At 43.6% G+C, this 22,103-nt stretch overlaps 1 protein-coding gene across 3 annotated transcripts in view; it reads left to right on the top strand.

The window, feature by feature from the left end:
• The window catches only part of Gpr180 (G protein-coupled receptor 180), a 29,808-nt gene extending 8,798 nt beyond the window's left edge, over positions 1-21,010 (top strand). For 2 of the 3 annotated variants that reach the window (XM_034497965.2, XM_034497962.2), the window contains exons 3-9: positions 2,143-2,343; positions 8,165-8,345; positions 8,470-8,519; positions 12,604-12,761; positions 16,071-16,262; positions 17,776-17,853; positions 18,785-21,010. In XM_034497965.2, the coding sequence (XP_034353856.2) occupies positions 2,143-2,343; positions 8,165-8,345; positions 8,470-8,519; positions 12,604-12,761; positions 16,071-16,262; positions 17,776-17,853; positions 18,785-18,943 (1,019 nt within the window). In that variant the 3' untranslated portion in view covers positions 18,944-21,010. The remainder of the gene's footprint in view (positions 1-2,142; positions 2,344-8,164; positions 8,346-8,469; positions 8,520-12,603; positions 12,762-16,070; positions 16,263-17,775; positions 17,854-18,784) is intronic. The other variant, XM_076930588.1, reaches the window with a different exon arrangement.
• The last annotated feature ends 1,093 nt before the right edge of the window (positions 21,011-22,103 follow it).

Raw genomic sequence — 22,103 nt, 5'->3', positions numbered from 1 at the left:
CTGGGGAAATAAATTATTTTATAAAGTCCTCTGAAGTTTAGTCTATAAATGCAAATTTCCCAGTACCTCCAGAATTGTCTGACTTATTGAATAATTTTTTTTATATAGTTGACAAAAAAAAAATCCAAGCCTTTTGTTGTTTCAAGACAGGGTCTCTCTGTATAGCACTGGCTGTCCTGGAACTTGCTCTACAAACCAGGCTAGCCTTAAGCCCAGAGAGTCTCCTGCTTCCAAGTCCTCAAAGGCATGTACCAGCACACCTGACTAAGACTGTCTTCTTAATCATCGACGTGCTGTGAGAGTTATCGAGAGTCAGAGATTGTTTGGAAAACTGTTTCCTCCTGATCCTGGGATTGGCCCTAGAGCCCTGCACATCCTAACTGAACACCTCAGCACACTACAATCTCAGCTCCATTTTTAAGGGTGTGCGCGTGTGTGTGTGTGTGTGTGTGTGTGTGCGCGCGCGTATGTGTGTGTGTGTGTGTGTGTGTCCGTCCTGGTGTGGGTTTGAGGCTAGATAAGGATGCAGTCAGTGTCCTTGCAGTCAGTGTCCTCCATAAATGACTTGAGTCAGGTCTCACTGAGACGAGTGAGGCTGGCAGCCAGCAAGCTCTAATGACCCACCTCTCAGCTGGAGTTCCAGGTGCACACAGCCATGCCCAGGCTGCATGGATTAGAACTCAGGTCTGCAAGCACACTTCCTGTGAGCCCAGTTCTCAGTCTCACTTTTATACAGTAAAGTATAAAGTGCTTTATATAAGTGAGGCCTTAAGCTTGTAGCCCTTCTCCATCTGACTCCTCAGCGGGTGAGGAGGCCTGGCTTGGGCTAAGAATACAGAAGCATACACTGTACAAGGAATGTTCATATACTTCCTTGAGCTAGTCATATCAGGTGTCTCCATGCTTTTGTCTAAGAGATACAGAAAGATGATTTACTTGTTGATTTGCACAGTGTTGTTCTTATTCTGGTCTTTGTTATATAAGGAAACATTATTTTATGTTTCCTAAGATCATGCTAGTACATTTTAGGGATAAATAGTTCATCAGTTACTTGCTGTGGGTTTTCTTTATTTGGTACACACAGAACTGTGAGCATCACACTTGTCTTCGGGTCACTGTTGCTGTGAGGAAACACTGTAACCAAAGCAACCTGGGGAGGAGGGAGGGTTGGCTGGTTTGTATTTTTGTTTTATGGCTTATACTTCCAAATCATTATTCATCGTTGAAGGAAGTCAGAACAGGAACTCAGTGAGGGCAGGAACCTGGAGGGAGGCAGGAGCTGCTGCAGAGGCCACGAAGGACCACGGCTCAGTGGCTTGCTCCCCTTGGCTTGCTCAGCCTGCTTTCCTGCTTTCCAATGGAGCTCAGGCCAGGGATAGAACCGTTCACAATGGGCGGGTCCTCCCCCATTGATTACTAATTAAGAAAATGCCCTACAGCCAGATCTTATAGAGGTATTTTCTCAATTGAGAGTCCCCCATTTCAGATAACTCTAGCTGTGTCAGGTTGACGTAAAGCTAGCCAGCACAGTGCTACAGCCAGGTCCCAGTGCAGAATCTGTGTGCAACGTTCCTGGGTTTTCCTGCTGTGTCATATGTGGCCATGTCTGGGTCTGAGCCAGTATGGCAGTCATTTCTTTTCTACCACTAACAGTTCCTTTTAGAAGAAATCTTTTTATGAATGATCAGGATGTAAGTATTTTCTTAAGTAGAGACTCAATCTTATATTTAAATCAAGAAAGTTGCTTCTAAAACTGTGACTGCAGCTGCTGTATGGCATGATAGGGTTAAAATGATTATTTGCTATGTATTTTGCTGCATAAAATAATTTTTAAATGTTATTAATCCACTGGAAACTTCATAAAGTTTTAATTAAAAAGTTTTGGTAAAACAAAAACTCGGTTTCAATGAAACCATTTCTCTTTTATTATTGATACATTATTGATACTTTTATAGTGATCTTATTGCTTAAAATGTTCATTTTAGTCTGCTTTATAATCTCTATGCTCTATCCTAATGTTACACAAGGACTTGAACTTTTGAGGCAAAAAGAAAAAGAGAAAAAGATTTTAAACTGCAGTGGACTGTAGGGGAAACTCTGAGAATGGGGCTCTGAAGGAAGCTCTGTCCTTTCCTCTTTAAGTGACAGTGAACCAGACGGAGCACAACCTCACAGTGTCCCAGCTGCCCGCTCCCCAGACGTGGCGTGTGTTCTATGCAGACAAGTACACCTGCAGGGATGACACGGAGAGCCCCCAGGTGGAAGATATCCCCTTTGAAATGGTGCTCCTCAACCCGGATGCCGAAGGAAACCCATTGGATCATTTTAGCGCCAGAGAATCTGGTAAGAAGTGTCCTTAAACATACCTTACGTACACATCAAGACTTGTGCACAGGAGCGTCATGTTACCTTTTCAGGATGTTAGAAACAAAAAGCAGCTGACATTTAAAAAGCAAATGTTATATAGCCTGACTTTGAGTTCATTAAAGACAGAAAATAACAAATTATAAAATATTAGCAGGTAGTTGTATATACAGCGTAATCATATTGTGTGTTTTTTAGCTTTCTTTATACAATTTCAGTCTTGTTGTTAGGATATTTTGTCATCATTTTAATAAACAAAAATATTAATGAATTGACCAATCAGCGTTGAAGTATAAACTAACTATTTAGTAGAAATTTCCCTCACAGTAGCGCTGTATAGGTCCACACCTTGCTTGCTTCTCACATAGTAATGATCACGTCTGGTGCTGTCTGGAATCAGATTTACCCCCAGAAGGCTTCGGTAGTTTTGGTCACTGTGCCTTGCCTTACTGAAGTACATTCTAGCCACCCAGAAGCGATGGACGTGAACATGATGCCCATGCTCTAAGTGAGGGAGCTGTCAGTAAGTGCTGCAGCAAGCATCTGCCAGAAAGGGCTGGGGTTCACTCCTTTATGAGTCACCGGCTGCTTGAGAACGTCAATAAAGAAACTGCCCTTGACTCTCGTTAGCCATAGCAGATGAGCCAGCAAGAGTGAAGCCACATGCGACTTGGTTGTCAAGGTCAGTGTATCTGGTTGCCACAGCTAGAGAAACAAATGGAGTGACTGCTCACAGTGGAGTGTGAGAGGACGAGCCTGTCTCTGAGGAAGTTTAGAATGACACTGGGGACACTGTGTGTCCTGAAGAAGTTTTAAACATGGAAAGGAAGGAACAGCCACGTGAGATGTCTGTGAGTGCTAGTTGGCTCAGGTTATGTTTGGCTGGAGACTTACTAGAAGTTAGTCGCCCTGCTTTATCAGAGCCAGTGTCCTGAGAACCGAAAGAGGGGACAGCATGCAGGGCGTGGCAGGGGTGGGCTGTGGGGGGTTGGACTGATGGCCTTCATGTGGTGTGAAAAAGCAAGACTCCTTATTTCCTGTGACACTGTTTACTGCTGGGCCCCGGGCTTCTCTCCTGCCTGGTAGGCAGCTGGGTCTGACCTGCTGCTCTCTGAATCCTGGTAGACGGTGTTTTCCTTGTCCTGACTCCTAGTTTGTTTATTTTTTTCCCTCATCCCTCATTTGACATCCCTCATCTGAACTGATGCTGCAGCAAGAAGTAATCCCACCTGCTGAGTTGGGACCTCTAAATGCTCATCTTCTTGCCCTGGCTCTTCCTGAACTGTGCCACACCGCCAGTGGTTCCTAGCACGCCTCCTAGAGGGAGGCAGAGGCAGGCGGATTTCTGTGAGTTCAAAGCCAGCCTGGTCTACATAGTGACTCCAGGTCAGCTAGAGCTATATAGTGAGATTGTGTCTCGAAAAAACAAATAAATAAGTAAATAAAATAAAAACTAAATTCACATCTCCCTGCTGAGACTCAGGCTTCTTTTGGGTTCTACGCTAGGCACTGAGTCAGAGTTCTGCAGTTGCTTCTAATGCTCCAGGGCTGTAGTTTACATTCTGTGATTGATATGCTGGCTGTATGGTACAAGTCTTAAGAGGGTTCTTCCTATTGTATACCAGTGGTTTCCAGGGGAGAGTCTTCAGTTCTTTTAGAAACCTATTTGTTTGATTATATACTCTGGGTAAGAATTTTTTTTCCTGTATCTTGTTATTGAGTATTGACTCCTTCTAAAAAATTTAATTTAAGTAGCCTACTGTAACCTACAAACAACATACAATTAACGCTGTATGCTAGTCTCTTTAAATTGTACAACTTTGGTCCATTAATGCATTCTGAATCTACACTGGTTAATCCCTGGTTCACAGGGCAAGACTCATTTACAAAAGCAGCTAAGCAAAGTTGACGCTGCCGTCATATTCCTAAGCAGGGATGTAAGTAAGGCCTTCTCAGGTAGAAAAAGTGGAGTTACATTAAAGATGAATCATGAACTTCAGGAGGAGTGAGGGTGAGCTGGGAGTGGAAGGGAGGGTGGAAATGACATGTGAAATGCTCAAAAAGAAATGTAAATAATTAGAAGATTAAAAACCTTAACTATTTTCTGTTCTTGTTTGGAGTGCTAGACTCTTGAGAGTTTGATGCCTAATGCAAACAACTGGTTTTTATTGAAATAGCATTATAGGTTTTGCTACCTTGTCTCAATCTCAGCAGACACATGTATGCCTTTGTGCTTTCCCTTTCCCTCCATGGTCCCACTTAGTGCTGGGGAAAAGTAGCAGCTGTGGGCTTACGGTAGCAGAGAGACTGCAGGTGGGTGTGCTGAGGTAGGCAGGAAGCAGCTTAAGAAAAGGTCTAAGGCTCGTCCTCCAGAGGAGATGATGCTCCCACGGCTTGTCTGTGGCCTGACCAGGCTCACACACCTGCATTTGTTAGCACCGTCCTCCTCCATGTTGGAGAAGCTGAGGGTGGACAGATCATCAATGGTTTGGGGTCGTGCCTGGCACTGGAACGCGTGAGGTGGAAGACTGCTCTGAGTCGGGAGTCGGGCAGGACAGGATGGTGCTGTAGCCAGCTTCCCTCCTCAGGTGAGGCTAAGGTCACTGCAACTCTTCTCCACCTGTTCCCTACTCAGTCTCATCAAATCGTCTTTAAGGCTTACTTTATAATCCACACATTTGCTTAAAGATTTCACCATCTGCTGTGTGCTCGTCTGAGTCTTCTTTAATGTGCACCGACTTACCCACCTGTTGTAAAGTTAGACGTGGCTTAGCTGACCCATTTAAAAGGAGAATAGTGGTAATAAGGCCAGAGTGGCCAGCCAGAGTTGCTGATTCTAGAGTGTGTTACGGACAGGCTCGGGGTGAGACTTACCCATCAGAGACTTAGTTAAAATGATTGAGTCACAGGTTTTTTTTTTAAGTATATTAATCCAATCATATTATTCTCTCTTTTCTTTATAATCTTAGCTTTTTCTAGGAGATATATTTACCACTGAGTAATGTCCCTTTGTCCTTAAGTTATTTTGATTTCTTAGTAAATAGTCACAGTTTTCTTTTCATAGTCGATCTGTTATATAATGAGTTCTAAACCCTGATTCTGTGATGGGTACTTTACAAAGTATTACAAATAAATAAAAATTTCAATAGATGCTTTGTGTAGTTATTTAATATAAAGAAGGAAAAATTAAAAACAAACGTAAAGACCAGGGTAGGTGTCAGGAATTTTGCTGACCCACAGCTGCTAATATATTGGAAGCATCTGCACTTCCTGTCTTGTTTCAGTACTGTAATTAGCTCAGGATCACGGTGCCACTGTTCTACATGCGCCTCTCTCCTGCCAGTTACCCCAGCTAACCCAGCTAACACAGTTACTCCAGATAACCTAGCTAACTCAGCTAACCCAGCTAACCCAGATACCCTAGCTATCCCAGTTACCCCGGCTAACCCAGATACTCCAGCTAGCCCAGTTACCCCAGATAACCCAGTTACTCCAGCTAACCCAGCTATCCTAGCTACTCCAGCTAGCCCAGCTACCCCAGCCACCCCAGCCACCCCAGCCTAGCCCAGCTACCCCAGCCTAGCCCAGCTAGCCCAGCTTCTTGACGGCACTGACCTGGTGGAGCTCTCATCACTTGTGTAGTAGAGCAGGAGAGACACCCAGTGGTAGAACTTCTTGCTGATTTGGGTTCTCTTACTGGTGGCCCCAACATGAGGAGTTTGAGTTATTTGTTTGCTGTTTTTCCTGGGATAGCTGTCTCCTGGTTTGCTTTTCCAAAATGACTCATTGGATAATGAACATATGTTTCTTTTTCTTCATTAATTGGCATTTACCCCAAATGGGAAGCTAGAGCAATCTCGGTGTTCTCATTGGGATGGGAGCAGATGCAGCTCCGTCCACACTCAGTAGAGCACTCTCACCCCATACTGCACCCTGGTGAGTGTAATGGCCCTGTTCTCAGGGACTACTGTGAAGTCAGCACAGTGCACTGCAGTACATGGGCACAGCCAGCCACGGATGAACAGTATCATGTGAAAATTAGTACTCTCTAAACAATATAGTAAGTTGTTGAGCAGCCATAGGTCCTGATGTCTAAGGGGTTCCTGGGACCAGTCTCTCTTGGATTGAAAAGAAAGACTAAGTTAATCCCTTAAACTTAAAACTATAAAATTCCCAGGCTTCTAACTTGAAGTTTATTAGAATTTTTTTTTTTTTTAATTTCTCAGATGAAAACTCAAGTCCCAGTCTGCTTATGGTGAGGTCACATGGGCACGTGAGGAGAGCAGTGGCAGAAGGCATGTGGTGGTGTCTTCTGTAGTGTAGCACCTGCTTTCTTACTGTACCAGCCAGTCTCCTTCACTCATGGTCTCTGCTCACTCAGAGCTGACAGCATCACTGCCTGGGTGACTCTGACCTAGTCCCAGGCTAGCTCTTCCAGCTTCAGCTTTCACCTAGTCCAAGGCTAGCTCTTCCAGCTTCAGTTTTCACCTAGTCCCAGGCTAGCTCTTCTGGTTTCAGCTTCCACCTAGTCCCAGGCTAGCTCTTGGGCGTCAGCTTTCACAGCCCGCCCTCTGTGTTCAGCACTGAGTTCTGAGGGACACTGTGGTCCATCTGACTGTGTTCTGGGCCACTTGGACCGGTGGCCAGCTGTTAGTTGTCATGGTTCTTTGCCAAAATGAAAGTCAAGGTAACAGAACATCCCCAACTGTTATCCCCACGTGTTAGTTATATGAGAATCACCTTAGCAGACTGTGTGGCTTCATCCTCCAGTTTCTGATTCCATGGGACTGAATGGGGACCCAGGAATTTGCATCACAAGTTGACCGTTGTGCTGTTGGTCAGGGACCACTCTTGGAGAAGCATGGTCAAGGTTAAGTAAGCTACTGGTGACGGTAAGCGTTGCTGGGTCTCAGGACAGACGGCATCCTGAACTTATCAAGGTGTCTCCTGAACGTTGCAACCGCAGCTGGCTGCTGTCACACAAACCCGATGTTTGCAATAAAGCTCTGTGATTGGGCAGTGTAAGAGGGATGGGCCGAAAGCAGTCCTGGATAGCAATTTCTATCAAAAGGTTAGATATTGGGTAAAAATTGTGAGCCGGGCAGTGGTGGTGCACGCCTTTAATCCCAGCACTTGGGAGGCAGAGGCAGGCGGATTTCCGAGTTCGAGGCCAGCCTGGTCTACAGAGTGAGTTCTAGGACAGCCAGGGCTACACAGAGAGACCCTGTCTCGAAAAACAAAAAAAAACAAACAAAAAAAAATTATGATTGTGTGGCATCTTGTTAATTGAGCATTTCCAAATATATAAATCCATTGGATAATCTTTTAAGCATTGATTCTTCATTTTATCAGGTACCACGAGTATAGAAGATATTATCAGGGGCTCAGCTGAGCTTTGTGGGGACAGCATGGTGGATTGGCAGAGCCAGCCGCTATGCTGCCGTCCCGTGGGTCTAGTTGTGGCACTCCTGGCCTCTGGCCACTTCTAGTTCGGAACATGGTGGCCAGAGCTAAGCAGAGTCACCCCGCCAATTCGACAGCCGCCCGCGACACGGCATCTCTAAATATTACCCACAATAACTTTGTTGTTTCACAGATTGACTTTATCCAGGTTGTTTTAAATGCCTTCTTATAGGTAAAACTTAGACTCAAGCTCATACAAGTAGAGGGTAGGTGTAATTAGTAATTCCCATCTCTCTTCCTTACAAGAGAACTGTGTTCAAGCACTAGGGTAAATGAGAGGCAGATGGGAAAGCCCTGCACGTCCTGTTTTACTGACGCCAGCCCCGCTCTCTTCCAGGGCTCCATGAGTTCTTCTTTCTCCTGGTCCTAGTGTACTTTGTGACTGCCTGCATCTATGCTCAGTCACTGTGGCAGGCTATGAAGAAAGGAGGACCCATGCACACCATCCTAAAGGTCCTCAGCACTGCCCTGCTGCTGCAAGCTGCTTCAGCCTTCGCTAACTACATTCACTTCTCCAGGTAAGCGCCCGCGTTCATCACACAGCTAATTAATTCTAATTAGTCCACAAAATGATGCTTGCTTTGATCTGGGCATTTTTCCCCTTTGTAATTTACAATGCTGCCCTCCTCTTCAATCACTCAGGTACTCCAGAGACGGAATAGGGGCACCTCTCATGGGAAGTTTGGCAGAAGGTAAGTATGGTTCTGAGTATTTTTCCAAAGATAGATTTGCCATCTTGTTTTTATTCTTAAAAAAAAAAAAAAAACAAAACAATCAATCAAACAAACAAACAAAAAACCCTTTATTTTCAGCTACTATTGTAGCTCCATAATAGAGTACCTGCCTAGCATTGAATGAGGACCTGGGTTTGATTTCCAACAATGTAAAGTATGATGATGGGGATGATGATGGTGATGAGGTGATTATGCTGATGATGTGTTGGGATGACGAAATTTTTTGCTGTGGTGTAGTTTTTTGACTCGAGTTTATCCAGAACTAAGCTGTTTATCCAGAACTAAACTTAACTGAAGTAAGACTATAGATTTAGTTCTCAGATCATGTTTGATCTTCTTACTAATGGCTAATGTGTGAGGCTTACTTCTTCATTGATTGTTTCCCCACATGCACTTACTCAGTTTATTCTCAGTAAAGAGTAAGTATGCTTTGTGAATCCACGTTTTTCAGAGTCTGTGCTCAGAGGTCCTCGATGCACATTCCAAAGGTCAGTCAGCTTGTGAGCTGCAGGCCCAGCTTTCCAGCTGCGTCGCATAGGCGAAGGGTTTTCTTGTTACAATTCTGTTTTCTCTTGGGCTGACTTTCTCTGTTTCTGATCCAAGGCTAGTGCGCTTACAATTGCCTGACCTCACGTCTTTGTTTTTTCATTTATAAGAGAAACTCTTAGTAAGTAATTTAAAAAATACTTAAAGGTCTTATAATCATGGCATTTTAAAAAGAACTTGAAAGAGAAATCAGGCCTTTCTCAGAAACTAAGGTTTGGGCTCTGGAGCCATGCTAGGTCACCTTTCCCGTCTTCCTGAGGTTCCTGGAGTCCCGTCGTGTCTCCACGTCTTCTGAGGACTCCCTCATCTAGATTGATCACCCATGTTCACTAAGAAACTTGAGGAGCTTCTGTCACCGTGTGACATGAACTAGAGGCCCTTGCACTTTGTGAACATGGTCTCAGCCTTGGCTGCTTTTCTGTTGAGTTTACATGGGTGTTGAGTGGGATCGGTGTGCTAAAGCAGGACAGAGCTGCAGAGATGGCTTAGGCCGTGGGGGAACTGACATCTCAAGAGGCACAAACAGACCTTAGCAGAAACCAAGGATCAGTGAGGATTTACTGAGGTCTGCTGGACATGGAAGTGTTGGGTGCCCAACTTTTCCCTTCAGGTCTGGGAATGGAAAGGCTTTTTATCTGAAGCAAGAGCTCTACCACTGAGCTATATCTCTTAGCACTGGAGGGTGGGGTCCACTTTGTGACTGTCTTTGAGCATACTGTGTAGCCTGGGCTGCCCTCAAACTCACAGTCCTGACTGTGTCCTGCGACTATGGCTTGTGCCGCACCTTGCTCCCCGCAGTTGCTGTTGTCCAGTGCACAGATGTTGCTGAGGATTGGTCATTCCTCCAGCAAACAGAGAGCAGAGTTGTGTGATCTGTGTATTTGTCTATGAATATTACCTACATTTATATATAAATGTGCATTTATAAAATATAATACATTTATAGATAAAATAACACAGTGAGCACAGGTCTCACATGCAGCGATGGCTCTGTCTCTAACCTGGAGTATAAGGAGATGAGCTGGAGCGCATTACAGGGTTTCCCCAGGTGTCTGTGTTTGCTACTTAAAGCTCATACAGGACTTCCTTCATTCCTGTATGTCTATTATGTCCTGATGTTGTCAGCTGACTGTATTTGTGAAGTGTTTGATGACACTAATTGGCATCACACTTAAACATTTGTGGTGAAAGAAAAGTGTACTGCATCTGACAGTCTGTATAGTCAAGTGTAGTAACAACTCATTATGTGCATTTGTTGCCATACGTACGTAGGCATACATGCGTAAACTTTCCCTGTGGAGACAGCAGACATCTGTTCGCCCGCTACAGACAGAACACCAACAGCACAGGAAAACAATTCCATCCGTGTCTTGGTTGGTGAACCAGTGAGTTTAGTTAGGATAACCTGGGGTAACAGAGCAGCTTGCGGGCAGCTATACCACTGAGGAAACTGCCCTTACTTTCAGCAGCCGTATACTCTCAGGACAGAGTGAGTGATGGTTGGGCTGTAGTGTGTGTGGGCATGGGCCCTGTGGGTTGCATTATGGGTCCCGTGTCTGCCGCCCACAAGGGGCCAGGGCCGAGGCTCACAGAGGCAGAGGCTCTGGGCAGAGGTCGGGCTGTGAGAAGCTGTGGGACTCCACTCAGGGGGTGGAGGGAACACAGTATGAGACCCTGTGGGTGCTGGAGCTCTTGAGTTGGGGGTTCCTGGGCCAGGAGGCGGCCGGGAACCAACTGGTTCTCAGGCCCTTGGGCTCTCAGGCACTGCTGAGAGGCAGCAGAAGGGTCTAGACAGGATCGTACAGGCTGGATCAGCCCGCAGCCGAAGGGGGAAGGGGATGAGACTCCCCATGGGGATGAGACCCTTGGTCATGTGACTTGCTTGGCTGGGTCTCCATGGCTGGAACATAGAGAGGTTGTCAGCGGGAAATTAGATGGTAGCTCAGTAGGTGAAGACCTTCTCCACGGTTCCCCAGGGCAGGCCCCAAAGAAGAGAGACAGCCCATGGTCATAGGCTATGGTCTTAAGCTATTTATTGTCGTGGAGGAAAGTGGATGAAGCTGTACCCGGTATTCTCAGGGAAGGCCTGAGGTTAAATACCTTCTGCAAGGAAGGAGGGTCTGGGAAGGAATGTTTAATTGGCTATGCCCTCTGGCCTTTAGGTATCTCATTAATATGGAGATCTATCTTGAGGCTCTGTGGCCTGTAGTCACACCCTCTAACTGTGGAGGGGCTAGTAGGAGCGTTGTCCTATGTGACCTATGACCACAGACCTCTCTGTGGGAGGGGCTGTAGCTATGTGAAAGGAGCCAGGGGCCCAGGAGCAAGGCCAAACTCCTACCATCCCTGAGGGTTCTCCTGGTCCTGTGCTGGATCAGGTACCCAGCTGCTTCTCACAGCCCACCACCCCACAGGTAGTGGAGCCACTCCTCACCTGCCATGATAGGATAGTGGGCTCAACCTTGTGAAGGTCTCTGTGGGTAACCATAGCTGCTGTGAGAGTTTAGGGAGGCGAGGCGAGGCCTGTGTTGTGCCCAGAAGAGAGTGTCACAGTGTGCATGTGCAGCGGCTGTTCATGTAGACAACAGAGCAGGAGAGCATCTGTCCAGATACATGTGATGTGTGTAGATTTTTGATGTGCAGCTCAAAAACATAAACATACCCCAGCTACTTTTCTCTGTGTACAGGAATATCTTACTCCAAGGCAGTACAAGTTGAAAGTATAAACTATGTAGGTGGCAGTTTATTAAACTGTGATTTAAAAATATACTATGATAGAAAACTAATAGCTTTTATTGTAAGCAAGCAACTGACATTTTAAGATAAATATACATAGAACTGAAGCACTTAAGTATTTTTGTTTGTTTCTGTGTGGTGTGCACTACCTGCCGGTAGTTTGTTGGATTCTTTTATAGTTGAGTTCTCCTGCAGTGCAAGTGCCAGCCACCTGGTGGCGCCTGGCGCTAGTTCCTGGAGCTCTTCATTTGTCAATAGGATTCATATCATCGTATCATATCAGATGCCATGGCTGTGAAATTTCATAGTCTCCTATTAACAGTTTTACAAAGTACCCCCTATTACAGCTTATCCAGCAAACCTCACTGGCGCCCTCGGAAAGGGTACTGATCTTTCTACATTGCAGAAATTATATTTAAAGTTTATTTTTGTTAAAGTTGTACATAGCAATAAGAGTTTTAATGAAAAGGAAGAAATAGCTTTAAGGTTAGACATGTGTATATATAGCTATGTATCTACATTTTTCAGTGATAGCATTGACCTTATTTTAGTTATTTTTGTAACCAATTACAAATTTTATGCCAAGTAGTTAATATTTTAGAATTATTAAACAATAATCTTATTTAACTTTCTTAGTTCATTTTGTGGTTTAAAAAATGCCTTTCTTTTATTTAAAAGGGGTTTTCTCACCTCAATATAAAATGTCCCAAATTCTGTGAATTGTGAAACTTTATTGACTTTTATTTTCATTTTCCTTTAGTTTTTGACATTGCCTCCCAAATTCAGATGCTGTACCTACTTCTGAGCCTGTGCATGGGCTGGACCATAGTCCGAATGAAGAAGTCTCAAAGCAGACCCCTGCAGTGGGACTCCACCCCTGCGTCCACAGGCATCGCGGTGTTCATTGTTATCACACAGGTGAGCTGATGCTCAGCTTCTGCTAACAACACACACCTGGGCCAGGAGGAATGTGGAGGGGCGGAGGTTAGACTACAGGTGAAATAATCTCCTTAATCTGGGCACTGGTACATGTGCATAGCAAGGTTCGGAATACACTTCCTACTGGCTTTCTAGAAAATCATTCCCTACTTTTTCTGTCTTCTTAAATATTTTTTAAAAAGATATTAGCATTTCTTAGTGTGGAGAGATAGCTTAGCTGTAAAGATCACTGGCTGCTCCTCCAGAGGACCCATGTTCAATTCCCAGCACCCACATGCTGGCTGACAGTTCCAGAGAATCAGACACCTTTTTCTGACCTTGGCAGGCAAAAAAAAAAAAAAAAAAAAAAAAAAATTACACATAAAATATACATAAAAATGTTTAACAATCATGTACATTCTCATTTCTCCAAGCACAGCTCTCCTAAAAGTTGTAAGCAAGCAACTTATATTTTAAGATAAATATGTAAAGACTCCTAGAAATTTATCAATATCATTTCATGTAAGTTTAGTTCATTGACACAAATAACCAACCGGTAGTTACCCTGAAGGGGCTGAAGCTTGTGTCAGACATACCTGCTCTCTTCAGTGACAGCAGGCAAACAATGCTGATGATACAAGCCATCCGGAAGTACATAACCACATACATGTCTACTCACGTGTAGTATAGTCACATTAACATATGACTGTGGAAAACAGTCCTAATATGGAAAACTGACTAAGGGGAAATGGTAGTTCTATAATCATAGTTCTTTGCTGAAATATTCAAGGTTAAAAGTGTAGTTAAAAAAAAAACAGGTGTAATTTAATCTAAGAGAGAAATAGTGCTTTTAGTAATAGCACTATATGTGTGTTTGTGATTGTGTGTGCTGCATGTTTGTGGGAGAGGCATGAGTATATGAGCAAGGGTATATGAATGTGTGTGTGTTTGTCTATGCGTGTTTGTGTGTATAAGATCACAAGCACATGCTTATACACCCAGCTTTTTTATTGTGGGTTGTGGAGGTAGTACTTGCTCCTTCTTGGGATTGACAGTTATTGACTGGTATTAATAGTTAATGGTTGCTGAAAGAGGGCTTGCCACTTGTCTCAGTGCTGTAGCCATTGACACGCTGTCCATGGTCTCCTAGCCATGTAAGCTACCCTGATTAATACTTACCCTCCCCAACAGAAAAGACATAAAGGTGGGAAGGGGAGTACTGGGAAGAAGGGGTTCAGTGGAGGAGGTGGAGGACGAGAGAGTGTAAAGGGAATGAAAAGACTCAAAAGTATTATGTACATGTATGAAACTGCCAAAGAACAAAAAGGAAAAGCTTTATTCAATATGCACTGTGTGTGTTAGATATAAGTATGGTTACGTTCTTAAAGTCTGCCTTTCTAGTTGCTCCAGTTAACTTTATACACTTGACTGAATGTAATAGCTGTACATCTGGTGTTCTATATGAATTCATGTCCTCTCACTTTTAAGACAAGCAGTTTGCCTAAGTCTGAGGTATTTCCTTAACCCCAAGAATTGCAAGTTTTATGTCTCCAAAGAATGTTTCTTTTGTGAGGGTAATAAAAGTAGCCCATCTACTAAAAATGCTGTGTTGATGAGAGTTAGACAGTGTGTGTGTAGTGAGGGTTAGGCAGTATGTGCAGTAAGAGACTGTGTGTGCAGTGAGAGTTAGTGTGTGCAGTGAGAGTGTGTGTGATTGAGAGTTAGACAGTGTGTATGCAGTGAGAATGTGTGTGCAGTGAGAATGTGTGTGCAGTGAGAGTTAGTGTGTGTACAGTAGGAGTAAGACAGTGTGTTTACAGTGAGAGACAGTGTGTGTGTAGTGAGAGATTGTGTGTAGTGAGAGACTATGTGTTTACAGTGAGAGACAGTGTGTGTGTAGTGAGAGATTGTGTGTAGTGAGAGACTATGTGTTTACAGTGAGAGACAGTGTGTGTGTAGTGAGAGATTGTGTGTAGTGAGAGACTATGTGTTTACAGTGAGAGACAGTGTGTGTGTAGTGAGAGATTGTGTGTAGTGAGAGACTATGTGTTTACAGTGAGAGACAGTGTGTGTGCAGTGAGAGACAGTGTGCGCAGGTGAGGATAGTGAGAGGCTACGGCAACCCCTGAAGGCCAAAGAACTGGATTCTTGTTGTTTTGAGATGAGCCTCATGTAGACCATGCCGGCCTGAAATTCACAGAGATGTGCCTACACTTTCCTAGTGTTGGAATTAAATGCATGAGCCACCACGCCCAGCCGAAGAATTGGATTTATTGAATTTTATTTACTGAAGGTGTTTGGAAGTGACTAGAGTCAGTTTTGAATGCTGAGCTTACATGGGAAGCCCTAAGGCATATTTGATGGTAAAAAGATTGAGTGATTGAAGCAGTTGGTGTTTAGTAGAGACAGGGGGACCATGGGCAGCAGTAATGGAACAGCAGAAAGAAGACATGCTACATTTTTTACTGTTACAGTAAAAAGATGGGGTGTGTAACAGTGCCTGAGGAGCTTACACCCAATATAGAAATGTGGTTTTAGGTTAACAAGATGCCTCGTCATGCAAACATAACATCTTGAGTTCAGTACCCATGTAAACACGGAAGGAAAGAACCCACAAAGTTGTCATCTGAGCTCTACGTGCATGGTGTGGCACATTCTTGCGAATGCACACACACTAACATTAATGGTAAAATAAAATGTAAATTAACAGACAAAAATGGACCAGGAAAAATGAAGCTTAGCATCAACAATTCTGACGTGGTACATTACGTTAGAGACAATTCTGAGCCATTTGCAAGTGGTCTGAAATTGAGCGTGGTGAGGCATGCCTGTATTGCTAGGTGTCCACAGGCAGAGACAAAGAGATTGCTGACATTTGAGGCTAGATTTGTCTTCATATTGAGGCCCAGGCTATACAGGGATACATATCAAGACTTGAAAACCAAGCAAGTTAGCCTTGAGATAGTGAGGTGGGGTTGGGATGGAATGAGGTGGGCTAGAGGGAATTTCGAATTCTCTCCATTTTCAGTCTGAATTTATTCTTACAGAAGATGGATTTGACCAGGATATGGTTGTAGCTGTTGGTCTTGTTTCATTGTTTCACTGTGTGTCATGTGATAGAAATCCCCTAGGATTATGAGAGTAAGGAAAAGAACTACATTGTTGATTGACAGCCTTTACAGTCACATGCTTGTTTGCATCCATCCCTCAGGAATGTTGTCCTAACATATAAGGAGATAGTTACCAAAGAGTTAACGAAATACTCTGCATTGTAAATAGGTCGGTTTCTCTCATTCTCACTATTTCCAGAGCATCTTGCTACTCTGGGAGCAGTTTGAAGACAGTCCTCAGCACAGCTCCCATTCGCACAGCAGCTTAGCCGGGCTCCTGCTGATCGTCCTACGGGTTTGCCTAGCACTGTCACTGGGCTGTGGACTCTATCAGATCATCACGATGGAGAGAAGCACGCTCAAGAGAGAATTCTACATCACCTTTGCCAAAGTATGAGCCGGGCCGGAAGTGGCTTCCAATGGTCCGATTCCCACTCCTTCCTGTGGGAAGTTACTAATGGTTGCATGCCTTCTGTGTGACGAGCACCACGCTAAGCCCTTGGTTCTAGCTCATCTTGATGGCCTTCATGATGTGGCTATGAAGCCATTTACAGAACCCAGGGAACTGTATTTTCCATGCAGTGTTGAGGGCTGCTCGCTCTCCCTCACCATGGGTTTTCCTTATCAGTAGTGACTTTTCTTTTCTGCTGTGGGATTTAAAAAAAATATTTGTTAGCAGCCATTAACTGTGTGAACTGTTACTCTTGGAGTTCCAGTGTTTTGTAACAAGCGTGAGGAGGTGTCCTTCTGGTTAAGAGCATGTGCGGCCCAGGGTTGGCACACGTGCTGCGTGGGCATCTGCATCACACTGTGTCTGTACTCCGCCTGTGCCTTAATGTCTAAGGGTAGATTGGATTCTCGAGCACCCATCTAATCGAGCGCTGTAGAGTCACGCAGAGTGTCTGAGCTTCTCTCTCTCCCTAGTTCTCATCACTTCCTCAGAGCCAGTGCCGCCAGCCCTGATGCCTCTGCCAGGAAATCAATACATGCATTCCTCTCTGCATTTCCCCCTCTTTCTACGAGTAGGAACATTCTGAACGCTTGTCTTTCTTGCTCCTCAATCTTGAAAGTGCCCAAGCATTATCAACTTGTTTCACATTTAATTTTGAAAAAGAGATCCGTCGCCAGGCTCCATGGGAACATAGAGGAAGGGGCTAGAAACCATAATACGAAGTCTCCCGTCTCCCTGGCCATTGCTTCTCCTCTGCAATGCCCTTGAAACAAGTGACCCCATGAGCCAGGCTTGGAGAGCTTTACTAAATTTATTTCCATATGGACATGTAAATGTGGCTTTGCGGTTTTTTTCTTTTTGCAGAAATAGTATCCATTTGTAACAAATTTGCAAATGTAGTATTGTAAATACTCTAAAAATTAACAGTTTGGTTAGGGAAAAGAAGTGTTAATGTCAGAGCAAAAATAAATTTCTACATTTTATTTCAAGTTTACTCTGAGGTGCAATTCCCTAAGAAAAAGAGTATTAAGATTTCATTTTTTGCATATGTGTGTTTTGCCTTTGTCTGTGTGTATGTATATGTATGCATACACACACACACACACACACACACACACACACTGCATCAGATACCCTGGAACTAGAATTAAGAAAGTTGTGAGCTGCCATATGGGTGTTAGGAACTAAATACGGGTCCTCTGCAAGAACAGAAATCCTCCTAACCACTGATCCAGCTCTCCTCTCTAGGCCCTAAGTATATTAGTAACCTTGTTCTTTGATATTTGATTCAGGATCTCTGTAGCCCAGGCTACCCTCAGATTTGCAGGGCTCCTGCTTTAAGGGTTGCTAGTGCTTAGAAGAATAGTGTGTGCCCATGACCTGCTGTGCTTGGGTTTGTCTTTAATCTGGCGCATCTGAATGGCACAGTTCTTACTTTGTTTGTTTCTTCCAGGGCTGCATCCTGTGGTTCTTATGCCAGCCAGCGCTGGCATGCATTGCTGTCCTTTTTAATGACTACCAAAGAGATAAGGTCAGTAATAGTTGGCAGGAAAGTGGTTTTGAGTATTTAAAACATGTTTAAGTATGAGATACCTACCTACTTAGCCATCCAGAAGTTTCTTGAGTTCTTTAAAATTCTTTTAAAAAAATTAACATTGTTGAATACATAAATTAGAAGTTGTAAACATTGAAAAAGAGCTTAAAAACCGGTTTATAAGCAAAACGTTAGAAATTTTTTTGTTGGTCTGTTTGCTTTTGAAACAGGATCAGACTACATAGCCCTGGGCCTCAATTGTAGTACAGTTGATCCTCCTGCCTCTGCCTTTCAAGTGTTGGATTACAAGCACATGTTACCACACCCAGCCTAGAAATAACTTTTATGAGTCATAGCAATTTCAGAATCCTGTTTTATGAATTAAATTAGAGGCTATGTAATGAATTTTTTAAAAGAAATGATTGTAGTTGTTTACTGTATTGTAACAGCCAAGATAGGCAGAGAAGCAGAGTGGCTTTAGCAGAGTGCAGAGTCGAGTCTGCAGCCGACTTTGACGGTGTTAGTGCCCGCCTGCATTCAGCAGCCCATGGCCGCGGCTCTTCAGCGCGCTCTGCCATTAGTGATGGCCTACAGACAGGAGTAGGTGGGACCTGAGTGCCTTCAGTGTTCACATAGGAGCATGCGCTGCTGCTGTTCTAATTAGCCAGATGCCCGTCTGTAACGTGGGAGACAAGGTACTTTTCTGTCCTACTTTGGCATCTGGAAAGTAAGCATCAAAAGGATTTTACCCTTGAACACTCAGTCCTGAAGGTAAGCCTCCTTTCTCTGGAATGTGTTTTATGAATTGAACCCGTGGTGAAAGGCAAAGGAGGGTAGACTGGGTGCACAACCCAGAGGTGGATTCATGGGACGTTAAATGCACCCTTGCTGCTCTGCATGATGAGACACTCCCTTTGTTTTCTTACAGGTCATTACAATAGGTGTCATCCTTTGCCAGGCTGTGTCCATGGTCATTCTGTACAGACTTTTCCTGTCCCACAGTCTTTACTGGGAGGTCTCCTCGCTCTCCTCAGTGACACTGCCACTGGCCATCTCGTCTGCACACAAAGGGCGCCCTCATTTCTGATGCTTGATTTTTGTTGAAAGAACAAATGAATGGAGAAGTGTAGTAGGATCCAGCGCAGTGCCGTCTTGTGTGCCTTTGCTGTCTGTGCAAGCCGAGCATTTATAGAACTGGATGACAGCGGTGTCAGCAGAAAGTAAGAAATGCTCTGCAGTGGACGCAAACGGTGAACTTCCAAGAATGAGTGTTGTTTCGAGGTGACTGAAGCAGTTTCCACGTGGAAATAAATGTGAAACAGACTGCTTAGGTTATATGTGAGCCAGGTGGTCACACTTGGGACCCCTCATCAGTAGCAACCTCAGGCCTGATAGTCTTACAGTGCTCACCTCCGCAGTACTTGCCTGTGTGTCCAGCCAGCCCAGCTATGAAGTCAGTGTGATGTGCTGACTTTAAAACGACTTCCTCTTATGCTTTAAAGACCATGCATTTCAAATTACAATGTAAAGGACTGGAACGTGAAATTACTTCAGGAAATAAATAGAAAATACGTTAACAGTTAAATGAATTACCTTTTGTTTATTCACGGGTGGAGTTATTCTGCAATTTCTTCTTGTATTGTTGGCCTTGCCAGGTGGTATCTTGATTGGGAAAGGATTTTGGATAATGTGTGGAAAATCATAGATACATTACATTGGTTGGAAGAACAGAAGGTTTTTTTAAGTCTGGGGACGTGGGTAAGGGACAAGCAGGTTTTTGTGTTTAAAAAGAAAGAATGAAAAAGTAGTATGTGTTATGGCACTGAAATTTTAATCCTGAGATAATTCATTTCTCTTATGCGGAATCCCCAATCATAATTAAGCTGTAGACACAGATTAAATTAACAGAAGCATTTCACATGAATGTTGGTTTCAGTCATCAACTACCCATGAATTCCTGCCCAAGGATACTTAATCAGGATTAAATTTTCTATGAATAATTGAAAAACAAAATACTCACTGGATTTGTTATAATCCATGTTGGCACTGGATTGTAAGTAGTTGCCATCTTGAATCCTTTGTAATAAAGCCGTGTGTGTGAGTGTGTGTGTGTTGCCCCCAAATTAAGTATGCTAGTTCTCTAAAACAGTTCCCAATGAAAGAACCACTATGTAACTGTCAGTGCTTGCTGTATGTTGGTATTTGTGAAGTTGTTTGAACCATTTTGTTTACTTTTGACTAATTTTAAATATTTTTATCTGCTTACCATACTTTAAAGCAGGAAATGGTGCAATAACCTGGTAATTGAGTTTTTAATGGAAGGGTTCAGGTAATGTAGCACAATGGAAAGATCTGTGGCTTTGTCTTTAGTTTTTCCTTGCCTGGAGTTTCATTGAAAATGAAAATATCCTGCTTCATTTTAAGACAAAAAGTGTTTGCAGTTGGCAAAATGGCAAAGTAATACAGTCCAGCCCTTGATTAAAACATTTCTACAAGTTACTGTATGTTTTGTTCAAGTACACGGCAGTTAAGCAAAAACACACAAAGAAACCCTGTCTTGAAAAACAAAACAAAAGAACAAACCAGGAGTGAAGCCTTTTCATAGCCTGTGGCCTGCCTGGAAGCAGTGTGTGGGGAGCGGGAGAGCTCTGTTGTCCTACAGAGAGCAGAGAACAGACAGCAAGCACAAGGCATGGACTCCTCCACGCTGTCACTGCAGCACTTCAACAGGGGGGTTGTTTTTAATATATTCAGTTGCTAAGCATTTATATTTTACTGTTAAGAGATATTACTAAGTCAAGAAAAGTACTTGTTAATGGATGTCAGAACTATTACCTAACAGGTCCAAGGAGAAAAGAATTTCATGCCATAATGCCATAATAGTATCTTGTTCTCTTCTTTAGGCAAGACTCTAAATTACATTCCATCAGACAATGCCTTTGAAGTTTTTATGTTCTTTTTCCTTTAAAAAAGGTAGTCTGTGGATACCTCCATCCTATGAAGAAGCACTTTTTTTAAGAAAATAGCAAGATGTTTGATTTTATTGGCATGTATACTAATGTAAATGCCTATTGTACATCAGACATTTTAACCTCAGTGTGACTAAACCAACCACTCCTTGAACTGATTGGGCATAAATAAATGTTTCTCTGAAGCTCGCTTGACCTTTTTTCTTATTTTAACTTTACTTTCATGAATTTTTGAACATTTTATTGGGTGTGTATGTTTTACTGTGTGTCCATGTACATGTGTGCAGGTGTCTGTGGAGGCCAGAAACAGCAGAGCCTCTGACTGTGCTAAGATCCCAGCCCTCTGTGAGCAGCAAGCATTCTTAACAGTTGAGCCAGCCCTGCTGTGTATGTTTGTTAATAAGAATGAATGAATGAATGAATGAATGAATGAATGAATGTTTGCAGTTAGGCTTGGCTGATGGTTTCATTATTGGACCTGCAATTGTGCTAAAATCTGAAATGAGTGTCAATAGCTATGAAAACTTAGTCTACTTAAGTACTCAAACCTACTGCCAGCCAGCCAGGGTTAGTCAGGCAGAAGAGTTTGCTTTCAGAACCATTCCTGATCTTAAGGAAAGGAGGGTATACCTGATGGAAATAGGACACACACGTGTCTGAGGTCAACACTTGTGAGGCTGGACCATGGCAAGAACAGAACATGGGCCCCTCTGACTGCAGTTGTCTGTCAAGCATTCTTAGACCTAGCGTCTGTGCTATCAAATCTTAGAGGACTTTGGTTTTGATTTGAGGTGATAAGATTGGTACAAACAGCAAATAGTTGGAGACTATGAAAAGAGATTCTGCCTCCTTTAAAACCAATTCACGAACTGAAACCAAACTGATTGACTTTTCCTGTGAAGTTGGGAGAGCAGCATGGGCACCCTACAGCTTCCATCCTGAGGTCCTCTGAAGGCCTGCCCTGCTTCCTGCTTCCTGCTTCTTGCTTCCTGCTTCTACACCTGGAGATGGTGCACAGCACGCTCTAGAGTTCCAGGAGACCTGGAGGTATGGGAGGAAGCTGGTCTGCCCCTGAAACCATTTACAGCACAGCCAAAACAGTCCCAGAAGGGAGATAGGATGGGGTACACACAGGAACCGTGTGTGTGTCTGTGTGTGTCTGTGTGTGTGTCTGTGTGTGTATTTAATCGGTCCCCAGTGGAATAAAGTTCAACTGTAGGACATTTCACTGGCATGCATGAAGCTCTAGGTTCAACCCCAGTATCATACAAAGAGATG

The sequence above is a fragment of the Arvicanthis niloticus genome, chromosome 3 (genome assembly GCF_011762505.2).
Source record: "Arvicanthis niloticus isolate mArvNil1 chromosome 3, mArvNil1.pat.X, whole genome shotgun sequence".
Taxonomy (NCBI): Eukaryota; Metazoa; Chordata; class Mammalia; order Rodentia; family Muridae; genus Arvicanthis; species Arvicanthis niloticus.
This window is presented reverse-complemented; position numbering and strand designations above follow the sequence as displayed.